Source organism: Ipomoea nil, unplaced genomic scaffold (genome assembly GCF_001879475.1).
Source record: "Ipomoea nil cultivar Tokyo-kokei standard unplaced genomic scaffold, Asagao_1.1 scaffold0805, whole genome shotgun sequence".
NCBI classification, from domain to species: Eukaryota; Viridiplantae; Streptophyta; class Magnoliopsida; order Solanales; family Convolvulaceae; genus Ipomoea; species Ipomoea nil.
In genome coordinates, this window is record NW_017617233.1 from 2,982,485 (window position 1) to 2,994,874 (window position 12,390).

At 35.3% G+C, this 12,390-nt stretch overlaps 2 protein-coding genes across 3 annotated transcripts; both read left to right on the forward strand.

Annotated features, from left to right (window-relative positions):
• Positions 1 to 598: 598 nt before the first annotated feature.
• Positions 599 to 4,619, forward strand: LOC109177794 (branched-chain-amino-acid aminotransferase 5, chloroplastic-like). 2 transcript variants are annotated; one of them, XM_019327261.1, is made up of 10 exons: positions 599 to 937; positions 1,069 to 1,160; positions 1,748 to 1,925; positions 2,073 to 2,249; positions 2,335 to 2,466; positions 2,794 to 2,892; positions 3,049 to 3,165; positions 3,343 to 3,438; positions 3,622 to 3,734; positions 3,946 to 4,619. In XM_019327261.1, the coding sequence occupies exons 1-10, from the start codon at positions 806 to 808 to the stop codon at positions 4,061 to 4,063; spliced, it is 1,254 nt and encodes a 417-aa protein (XP_019182806.1). In that variant the 5' UTR covers positions 599 to 805; the 3' UTR covers positions 4,064 to 4,619. The 2 variants fall into 2 exon arrangements, with proteins under 2 accessions (XP_019182806.1, XP_019182807.1); XM_019327262.1 differs by lacking the exon at positions 2,794 to 2,892.
• A 5,753-nt stretch (positions 4,620 to 10,372) lies between these two features.
• Positions 10,373 to 12,002, forward strand: LOC109177531 (transcription factor RAX3-like). The gene is made up of 4 exons (XM_019326908.1): positions 10,373 to 10,669; positions 10,792 to 10,921; positions 11,118 to 11,560; positions 11,591 to 12,002. The coding sequence occupies exons 1-4, from the start codon at positions 10,534 to 10,536 to the stop codon at positions 11,749 to 11,751; spliced, it is 870 nt and encodes a 289-aa protein (XP_019182453.1). The 5' UTR covers positions 10,373 to 10,533; the 3' UTR covers positions 11,752 to 12,002.
• Positions 12,003 to 12,390: the final 388 nt, after the last annotated feature.

The following is a 12,390-nucleotide window of genomic DNA, read 5'->3' on the forward strand; positions in this document are numbered from 1 at the left end:
CTGCCACGAACATTATTGGAATGTTTGAGTTTGGGTTGCGCAGATTCACGGGGATGAGAAATCTGAGTTCTAAAAATATATAAAATTGCATTTTATAGCATAAAAAATTACACTTTTAAATTAAAGTTTGAAAAAATTACCAGAACGTCACTGCATTTGTTTTCTCAAATTGTATGGATCTAAGCTGAGGCCTAAGCCAAACATGGTCTGGGACCTAAGCCGAGGCCCATGTTGAGCTCGAGCTTGGCCTAAGTGGGCTGGGGTTGAAGTGTTGAATGCGAGGCTCCACCCCAGGATCCCGGACCGTCCCTTAAAAAAGAGAAATTAGTTGCAATTTGCAATTACTTGACCACGCCAGGCCTCGTGGCTGGGCCTCCGTCTAGGACCACTGGCCGAGGCCTAGGGCGGGCACAGCCTGGGACCTAAGCTGAGGCCCAAGCTAAGCATGGTCTGGGGCCTAGGCCGAGGCCCATGTCGAGCTTGAGCTCGGCCTAAGCGGCCTGGGATTGAAGTTTTGAACGCGGAGTTCCACCCGCGGTCCCGGTCCATCCGAACTCATCTTGTTTCGATTCATTGGGTCGGTTTGCTCTGGATTTTCAAGTTGCAATTGCGAGAAACCAATTGAGCCGAGGGTGGGAGGTATTTTATGTCTGACTTTATTTTACTTGTTGAAACGATAATTTGTCAAGCGGATAAACATGGTGACTAGATACCTAACCCAATATCTAATTGAAATTGAGATAACTGACGTTAACACACAGAAAGAGACGACTCTGATACGATCAACGCAGACAGAGAAACGGAAATGGAGACCGGTGCTGTCTTCGCGGGGCTTCAACCCACCCCCACTCATCTTCTGCGTTCATCTCCGACCGCTATTAAGCTTTTCCACCCTTCCTTCAATGGAAGAAGACAGTATTGTCCCCTGCCTCTCAAGGTCTTCTAATAAATTCAAATTTTCCATTTTGAGTTTTAATTCTATTTCTTTCACATGCCTTCCTTCACGTGTATTTCCTTTTCATCCATAATTGACTAATTTCTGTACCGGCGATCCGCGATTGCTTGCAGCTTCAAAAGCAGTCACGTCTTCTTGCTTCTTATAGAAATGACAGCAGTGATTATAATGGCGGTACGAATCTTCGAGTGGACTCTCACGCAAGGTTTGTTTGCTTTTTTTTTTTTTTTAGGTTGAATTTAGTTATATGTAGTTTATCGGCAATGGATTATTCTTTTTCACTACCTCACAAGTTGTTGCTTGAGAATCTTGATGCCTATTTGCAAATTTTGTCCTACTTACAACAATTAGCTTGCCCAATTGAGGAGCATCTAGGGTCAATCTGGCCAAATTGGTTAGACTGTTGGCTTGGTAATCATAAAGTTTTAAGCTTGACTTCGGAGAGTGGCCTATTGACGTTTTTGGTTTTGAGCTGGTGTTTAGCTCCTTGTGGTCTTTTGCTAGCTAGGGCCACAAGACGGGATTTACCTGTGCATACCCTCTGGTTGCGGATTTTCCTCGTCACCAAATCAATCATTAACTGTAACTGGTAGTCATGTCCAAGACACATAACACATTCAACCACTCCAAATAAATCTTTGGTTAGAAGAAGTTATTTCTGAAATATCGGCCGAATTGTGTATGATCAGAACATTGCCTTATTGATGTAAAGACTTTGCTTGGTATTCTGCCAGGAGACAATTTATTGACGACCTTTTTTTTTTTTTTTTTTTTTTTTTTTTTTTTTAACAGCAATGCAACACTTGAATTAGCTGACATTGACTGGGACGACCTTGGATTTAGCCATTTGCCCACTGATTATATGTATATCATGAAATGTTCTCAAGGCGATAGCTTTAGTAAAGGTGAATTGCTGCGTTTTGGGAACATAGAATTGAACCCATCAGCCGGGATATTAAACTATGGTCAGGTTAGTTGTTTTTGGTCATTTTAATTTTTTTTGGTTCTGACCTTCACTTTACCATGCACCTCTTCTTTAAATAATAATCCAAGAGTTTTCTTGAGCTATAAATATTGATTTTACATGTTACACTGCATGTCCATTGTTATAACGCAGGGAGTGTTTGAAGGTTTAAAAGCTTATCGAAAAGGTGATGGTAAAATTTTGTTGTTTCAACCCAAGGAAAATGCTTTGCGCTTGAAGATAGGTGCGGAACGCATGTGCATGCCTTCACCCACTGTTGAACAGTTTATGGAAGCAGTAAAATTAACCGTTTTAGCAAATGAGAGATGGGTATTTGGGCTGCTTCAGATCTGGTGAAATTTGCTCCACTATCGTTAGTAGTGTTTGATTGGCTTTTCATTTTTGCATCTTTCAGATTCCTCCACCGGGTAAAGGTTCATTATATATAAGACCGCTGCTTATGGGAAGTGGACCTGTTCTTGGCCTTGCTCCAGCTCCTGAGTATACATTTTTAATATACGTGTCGCCAGTGGGTAATTACTTCAAGGTATATACTTATAGGTTTTCTCTGTGTGTGTCTTGTCCAACTCGCTTTTGATGTGCCTGTTTAGCTTTTATCCATTGCTTGATAACTTAGACATCATTTTTCTTATGTGATGCATATGGAGATTGTTGGCTCTCGTCTTTATAGGCATCCCACTTTCCTCTATGATGAACTATTTTGATTTTCTATACTAGTCACTATCTGCTTGTAGGTATAACGGAATGTTTGGAATTTCTAAATATATCAGGTTGCATATTGGATTTGCTTGTTGTTTCCTTTACGTAAAACCTTTTTGGCACATTTGTTTCTCAAAATTCAATGTAATGGCAGGAAGGTTTGGCACCAATAAATCTGATCGTTGAGACTGAAATGCATCGTGCAACCCCGGGTGGTTCAGGGAATGTCAAGACTATAGGAAATTATGCTCCGGTAAGCTGTCTTCTGGAGCTTATTACCTTAAACGGTTAAACCCGTGTTTTTGGGTTTTCTATAATTGACCTTACACATAAACTGAGAATTTATATCATAGTGTTTGAATATCATTGGTTAAATTGACCTCGTTGTAATTGTGATTGTACTTTGTAGGTCCTGAAGGCACAGAGTGCTGCGAAAGCAAAAGGGTATTCTGATGTTCTGTATCTTGATAGTGTTCACAACAAATATCTGGAAGAGGTTTCTTCTTGCAATATTTTCGTTGTGAAGGTAACCGATTAGACTAAACTGTTTAAATATAAAGAAATCACCTCGACAAAATCAGTGCGCCATTATTGTTTGTATTTTTAAAAGATTCATCACGTTAAAATTGTACACAATAATTCTTCAGTTTCTGTAATGTGAAATATCATCTTTGTAAATGCACGCAATTACATAATCTCTCAGGGTAATACGATAGCAACTCCGGCTTTAAAGGGGACCATCCTGCCTGGTATTACACGGAAGAGCATAATTGATGTAGCTTCCAGCCTAGGCTTCCAGGTACACTATATTTACCTGAAATGAGAAGTTTGTTTTTCGTTTCCATTGGTTCTTCCCCACTTGGATACCTCACCGTCTTCATAAAGCTGTTTGTTTCATACCCATTAGTTTTGCGAGATTATATTGGACATCAGCAAGTTTCGCGTGTTATATATTGACTGTATGTATATATGCATATTATAGGTCGAAGAACGGTCTGTGACAGTGGAGGAATTGTTCGAGGCTGATGAAGTTTTCTGTACCGGGACTGCTGTCGTTGTATCACCAGTGGGCAGCATAACCTATCTTGGCAAAAGGTAATAATTCCTGGTCTCGTTTTCCAGTTGTTCTCTACAATTTCCGACCCAAATGGCTCTGACTGCTACTCAAGATCGCCAGGAAATTGACCATTTGGTTTACTATATATATCTATATTCTTGATTTCTTGTCCCCCTCCCCTCCCCCGCCCTTCCCACCATGGTTTTTATCGGTTCCAACCAATGCAACCCGCAAGTTTCCATTTTGCAGGATAGCGTATGGGAGTAACGGCGTTGGTATCGTGTCGCAACAACTATACTCAGCGCTCACTAGTCTTCAGATGGGAGTTACCGAAGATAAAATGGGATGGATTGTTGAACTGAAGTAAGAGCGAGCTCACACTCATAAGATACAAGCTAAGCTCGATCTGCCCTTTTCTTTTAAACGTCGAGAGTACTAGAGTGATCTATACGATACATACATCGCATAGACGACTCAAATTTGTACTGAATACTAACACGATGGGACAGAACTGGTCGTCACAACTTCTCAAAAGTTGACGGAATCAATCTTTATCTCATCACGTTAGCGCTCGGTACAAATATGAGTGCAACCCTAGCAAATAAGCCTCTCATGCATGCAAAAATATATAGAACAAAAAAATGTTTCTTCTCAATTGGTTGCTTCTGCTGCATCTTTAGTTAAACATGTTCAAACATGATTCTCCATAAAAGGAGGGGAAATGTTCTGAGAGCAAATAAACAACAATATCAGATTGAATAGATGCAAAAGTATATTAAAGACATTTTTTTTATATTAATTTATTTTAGTTATTAAAGTAGGTCTAACAACTATGTAGGGCCTTTTGTAGCCATCAATCCACTGATCACATGTTCAGTGTTGTATTGGTTGAAAATAATGAGTGATTTGTACTTTGACGTCAACGATAAACGCTAAGAGCAAACAAGTGCCTGGAGAGGAAAGTGGCAGGATTTTAGCTGTTAAGACTTGTGAGATCGAAACCACAAATTTTGCCCAATCTGGCCTCCTTCAATTGTCATATATATTAAAATTCCTTATTAAGCATTAAGCATTATGGAGTATATGATAACTTGATCAAGGCTCAACCATACTAACATAGAATGCACAACACTACCTCACAAAATGCACATATTTACTACTAACAGTACACAACTTTTACTTTGGGAGTGCATGTACAAAGGTGTACAATATTTTGTAAGTGCACCCCTAAACCTTAAACCTCACAAAATTAACTTCACAGTGGACAACCGATGTATATTTCAACGTCCTACGATGGACTTGACTAAGTGCACCATTGCACATCCCACATTTTATGATGCACCATCCCGACAAATATCCCCCAGCTACAAAAATAAATAAATAAATAAATAATCCCCAAGTGCATAACCTCACGCCAACAACGATACCTGACATCCTCCCACCAATGCACAACCCACAGTCCTATGTTGCACCACATCTAGCAACACAATTGCACAGCTCAACGGCCTAAGATGCATACCTTCTTAAAATCACAGATTCTTCAACAAATTTAATCAAAAGCATACTCCAATAAACTACAGGAAAAAAAAAAAAAAAAAAAAAAAAAAAACAAAGAGAACAAACATATTGAGATAGCCTTTTAAATAAACTTCTATAGGAATTCAACTTTAAGATCTGTTTGAAAATTCAAAAAAAAAAAAAAAAAATTGATGGACGTTTGAAAATTCAAAAATGACTTAAAAATTATTTTTATATTGTTAGTCAAACAAAAAAAGGACATATTTTAAAGAAAATTAGTTTTTAAAATTTTTATTCAGAAGATATTTTTCAAATTCTTTTCTCACAATCAACTCCATTTCCTTCTTGAAATCTCATCCAAAATCTCCAAAGCACAAATTCTCCGACTATGGTGCCATCCTCCTCACTCCCCAACTAGGTACATTCTCATTCATGTGTAATAATTCACAAACCATACAAAAGATGTAAACTACACTAGAAAAATATAATGTAACAAATTGATCAAAAGACGACATAATTTAAATTCGTGACTTTTTTATACAATATCTAATTTTTTTCTACATATATATAAAGGGAAAATGGCATTTTTTCCCCCTATGTTATATATTTATAGCACTTTTTCCCCCTTAATTATTTAAGTGGCTCTTTTTCCCCCTGAAATGTTAAATGGACATATTTACCCTTAAAATAAATATTTCATTTATTTTTATTCTCCAATAAATTATTACTATAATTTGGTTCAAACCAGATACTATAGTAACCAAACCAAAATATTTCAATTACAATTTATAATCAAAATGCGATATTTAGAGTTTATTAAAATCGCGAATTGGAATGGCCGGTTCATGTTCCGAACTGAAAAATAAAATACATTTATTGTTGAATTTAAACTATTTTAAAATAAAAAATAAAATTTTAAAATAAAGATGGTTCAAAATCGCGAACGGGATCCGGAACCGCCGGTTCATGATCCAGTTTTTTTTTTTATTCTTAAATTTAATAAATTGAAATCCAAATATTGGGTTCTAGATCTGAATCATAACTGAAAACTTTTAATTCGATTGCTATAGTGTCTGGTTCAGTTCGAACCGAACCGTGGTAATCGCTACATATACGCAATAATTTGTTGGAGAAGTAAAATAAATAAAATGTTTACTTTAAGGGTAGAAATGTCAATTTAATATATTAGGGGGGAAAACCACCACTTTTAAAATAATTGAGGGGACTAATGTGCTTACATAAATAATTGAGGGGGAAAAAGTGCTTTAAGTATATAACATAGGGGGAAAAAGTGCCATTTTCCCTATATATAAATTAAGATTCGAATTTAAGGACATACACTCAAACAAATGAATTATAATTTAACATGACTATTGAATATTCCAATCAACATAAAAAAGGAAAAAACAAAGAGCACATGCAAGTATGCAACCATGACCCATTGACCCAACATATATAACCCACAGGATTACAAAATGGAAAATCCATCTTAGAAGTATTCAATGAGAGAGACAGTGGATGAGATCAGAATGTTCACACTGTCACATACTCATATATATATATATATATATATATATATATATATATATATATATATATATATATATATAAAACTTCCTCCCGTAAAAAGAAAGTAACAATTGATTTCATCTGAGGGTTTTAATAAAAAAAAATAGAGTTATTTTTATAATTATTGTAAACTTTTTAAATTTACAATATTTATATATATATATAAAAAAGAACCTATCTTTTTTCACTTTATTTTCATCAACCCTCCATCGTTGATCTACGCAGATGGTGATTTTTGTAAGTGTAAATATAACCTCTTTATTATTGGCTTAGATTAGTTGTCAAAGTAGTCCTGGATTAGTCACGTCGTCTGGAGTAGTTGACTGGATCAGCGCGATAAAGTAATCCAGGAGGTATGAAGCTTCTTCAAAGTATTTATTCAAGACCCTATCAATAGGGAGATCTAAATCTAATGGAGCAGCCGAAATCAAGGAAGAGAAGAGTGCATGTTTTGAAGATCAAAACATCATTTACAACCTATATATAATGCTACCTTAATTAGCATTCGATCACGCACTCTTTTCACATAGCTTTACTCTGAAAATCTTGGTGCATCTATACCAAATCTATACTGTACTGTTGAGTGTGAAGAAAGGCTCGTAATCAGATCATGAAAAAATGAAGATCGCCTGCACATCGGATCCACTGGAGTAGGTTCTGGAGTAGTTATAGGTTATACTTTAGTGTGTAATTAACTCTCCTCGTGTACTCCGTTTTTATCATAGTGGATTTGGGTTGATGTGAGTGGTCCCGCAGACGTAGGAGTGAGGTTCCGAACTGCGTGAACATATCCTGGTGCATGCTTTCTTTTACTGCTATTTATTTTATGTTCATTCTTATATCTGGAGTATGTTTGCATCTAGTCCAGCTTTATAATTGAAATAAACTTAAAGTGCTTACAGATAAATCTTGCATTCAAAACTCACGTGCTTTTTCAATTCTAATCAATCATCACTTTTTATATGAGAACATGTTCTCACCTAAACGGTCTAATATATATATATATATGAGAGATAGGGAGATAATTTATGGTGGTGGCCTACCTCAAAATATGGTGCTCCTTTATGATCATTAATCTATGATATATCGTTAGATTTATCAAAATTGGTAACTAACCAATTAAAAAGATCACAGGGCTGTGAAATTCAACAATCATTTTGGCATTTTTTAAAAACAACCTTTGACTTGTTCCACCCAAAATTCTTTGTGGAAACCCAAAAGTCAGTCTTACTTTCATTTGCTTTTGATTTCTCTCGACGTTCACACATCTTTTGTGAGCTAATAACTTTCTGTGTGTTTTCTACGTTGTTGTTTTCTTCGGAGTAGGCCTTGAAAGTGTTTTGTGAGTCTGAAACCTCACTGTTAGGTTAAATTCACATTTGTTTAATAATTATTAGTCAAATATCATACAGAAAAAATGTAAAATTGAAACAAATTTGTAAGTTAAGGATGAAAAATGGCAGTTTTAATTGAACCATTCACAAAATCATCATATTTGACCGAAAATATTATATTACACAAATTTATCAAAGTAATCGAGTAATTTCACATAATTTACTCTATTTTCCACTCAAGAAAATTCGCGACCACTACCTAATAGTATGTGTTGAGTAAACTCCGCTCCTGTTTAATATTTCATATTTTCATAAATCACATAATAGTGGAAAACCATTCTAATTTTTTTTTTTTTTACTACAAATTCACTTGAAAGAGCGTAAATAAGAATCGAACTCCTAACTTTTACGTCCGACTATCTATTTATTATTTACTATATATTATATGGCAATACAAAAAAAAAAAAAAAAAAAAAACATACATGAAATGAATGGACATGATGGAAGACGGTTCATATATGCACCGACATACAATTTTAATTGGTTTTTAAAATTTTCTAATCGTCAGGATTGAAAAATTAAAGAAAACCTCAACAGCCAAGACAATGGAGATGTAAGTAATTAATGAGGAAATCTACAAATTATTTCTCATTATTTTAAGATAATAAGATGATTATTTTCTACTCCAGTTCCGCGTAGGAAAAAAATGGTAGGAAAACCCCACTAACGACCAATAAATATCTTTATTTTTCTAATGAAAAAATATGAACCATACGACAAGAGTCTCAATTTTTAATGTTTTTTTTTTCTATTTAAAGTTGCTTTCTAATGTGACAAAACTCTTTATTATTTTAATTACATATTTATAGATTGCTATGATTAACATGATCATGAGTAAAAAATACAAGAGTTCACATAGTAATTAAATATATATATATATATATATATATATATATTAATCAAATAATGTCACACATCTCCCAACCAAAAATGTTTTGCGACCTTAATCGACATAAAAGACCATAAAGAGGTAAACCAATTTAATTTTTTTATGATTGTTTAAGTCAATCATAAAAGTCAAACATTTTAAATATTATGATTGCTAAGTTAATTATCCGATCAACTTAGCTATGAATTATACTATTAAATCTCTTTCTAATATAAGTCTAGATGGACTAATAATATATATACCCATAGCGTGTACTTTTCTTTTTGTCAAGGCAAATTAAAGGGTTCCATTATTATGTTGTCAAAGTACAAGTGAGGGAGGAAGAAGGGAATCTTTAACTAGTTCCAAGACTCATTGTTTACAATATAATAAGGGACTATATACCTTTAACTATTTTTATTTGAGAAGAGTTTGATCTTGAACTCCTTATTAACCTCGCGCACATATACAAAGTCAATCAAAAGATTTTTTATGTATTCTGAGTGAATTTGACCTTGTGACTCTAGCCGGTTAAGAATCACAAGAAGGTAAATCAGCTTAGAATGACACTCATAGCTGATCGACTCAAACTAAGAATACTAATAGACAATTTTCACAAAGAGTTGAAACTTTGTGGTTACGCAACCAATTGTTTTATACCAAGCACAAGGATATATATATATATATATATATATATATATATGTGTGTGTGTGTGTGTGTGTGTGTGTGTGTGTGTGTGTGTGTGTGCGCGCGCGCGCTTTTGTGTATTTGGGTAACGAGAAAAATCAACAGTCGAGAATGTACACTGGGTAACAAATCAATGGGTTTATAGTATATTTATTATAATAAAGTAAAAATAATGTTTTGAGACATGTCAATCTTAAAAAATATAAGTACAGTGGAACAAACTCTAATCAAACATTCAACAACAAAATAAGAACTGTAACTAACATACAAAACCAAACACAAACATCTAATGAATGATGAATATAATGTTGAGCTACGACAGGCCGGATGTAACTTTGTATTCAGATCAGATGTTGATAGTATAGGTAGTTGGTGTGTGTTTTTTGTGACACTCACAGAGAGAGATAGAGATATAGAGAGAGAGAAAGGTGACGATGCTGATGATGAATTGTATGAGATAGTGAGGATATAGTAGATTCCAGAATAACAAGGAAAGACAACCACAAAACATTAGATAGACTGGCCACCTCTGTCATTCAAATTGCCTCATTATTTATTCACATACTTTTTATTTTTTATTTTTATTTATATAAAAAAAAATGCATCTTTTTCCTATCCCACTTTTTGAAATAACAATCCATCCCATGTCGCTTCTTCAATCTCCAGCTATTATACTCTTCATCTCCTGCCTCTCCTGTATATATAGAGATTGAGTTATATATATATATGTGACAGAAAAACATCATCAGATCAACAACATTAGTTCCTAAACTTATTATTATTGCTAGATAGCAGAGAACATGGGTAGAGCTCCTTGTTGTGACAAAGCCAACGTCAAGAAAGGGCCATGGTCTCCCGACGAAGATGCCAAGCTTAAGGCCTATATCCACCAACACGGAACCGGCGGCAATTGGATCGCCCTTCCCCAGAAAATAGGTATCCCGGCCCGACTGAAAGTTTAAGCTGATAATAAGACTGAACGTTTATTATTTATATATATTATATGTTTGAGTCTTTGTAGTGTTTTGATTTCTTGATGGCGATTTAATTTAAGTCAGGCCTAAAGAGATGTGGGAAGAGTTGTCGATTAAGATGGTTGAACTATCTCCGACCAAACATCAAACATGGAGAGTTTACTAGGGAAGAAGACAACATTATCTGCGCTCTCTACCTAAGCATCGGTAGCAGGTATATATATATGTGTGTGTATATAGCTAGGGTTAATAAGTGTTTGCTATTATATGTTAGTTTATTATTGTTAGGCGACAGCTTAGAGAATCGAGTCGAATTCAGCAATCTGCTGGTGCTGACTGTTACCTAAGTAGAATGAAATAAAGTTGTGAGTGTTTGATTTGACATTTATACTTGATTTGAATGTTTTAAGGTGGTCCATTATAGCGGCACAGTTACCTGGGAGAACAGATAATGACATCAAGAACTACTGGAACACAAAGCTGAAGAAAAAGCTCCTAGGTATCAAGCAGAGAAGGGATCATTCGCAGGAGATGATGTCAAGCAAGGAAAGGGACAAGTTGCAGGCTGATCAGACGGCGGCGATGAATAATGTATGCCCGCCGCCGGTAGCGTTTCCGGCACCGGAAGTTCTATGCGAATATCCTATGTACACGACCATGGATTGCATAACCAACAGTTATTCATCGTCGTCTTTCGCGACTAACAACTATTCACCCCTCGTCATGAGTGATGTCATAGCTACAAATGATGTTTTCCGACCAGCTTTCAGTTTCCCAACGACTGCGCTCAACCACCACGACTTTCTGTACGGTTACAATTCGCCGCCGCCGCAGCAGCAGCTAGCAGACAGATTTGAGAGCCTTTCTGGGGTGGAAATGGTGAATAGCAGTACTATAACTTCTGCTTCTTCTTCAGAAGGCACAAGTAGTAACTGGGAAGATATAAGCTCTCTGGTTTATCCACCGCCAAAAATGGTGTCCACCAATCATCATCTTGATGAGGTTTGTCCTCCCACCATGTTTTCAATGGGATTCAAACCATAACATGCTCTGATACCAATTATCAAGATACCACTATGGCAAAAGTTATAGTTAGTAGCGAATGTGCAATTTTATTTTATTAAACTTGCATAGCAGTCAGCGCCACATTTCGATGACAGGATCTCCGAACCCACATTTTGTTAATCCCAGTGAACTTAGCTTTCAGTGAATGAATCAGGAAATATATATGGGTGTACGATTATTATTAATAATATTATTATTATTATTGCACTATCATTTTCATTTCATATTGATTGGCGATCATATTCGATCTTTAAAATCTTGTGTCAAAGAAAATAAAATAAAAACTTTTTATTGTTCTTTGTATATTTTAATTTATTGATTATTTGTATCATATCATGACCTAGTACTGTACTTGGATTAAAAATAAAATAAAATAAAATAAAAAAGCAAACCCAAAGTTGGAAAGGTGTTCTGACGTTTTGGCAACAACTTGATAGGATTTTGCATGGAGGGGTATCAAGAAATGGCAGCTTCCTCTTAGGTTTTTCTTCATGAATGTAATCAATATATTTTTTAGCAACATAGGTGGTGGACAGAATATTTTAAGTACATGCCATGTTCCTAAATCCAATTGATCACAACAACACTGTAGGGATACAATATTGTCGGATGTCTCTT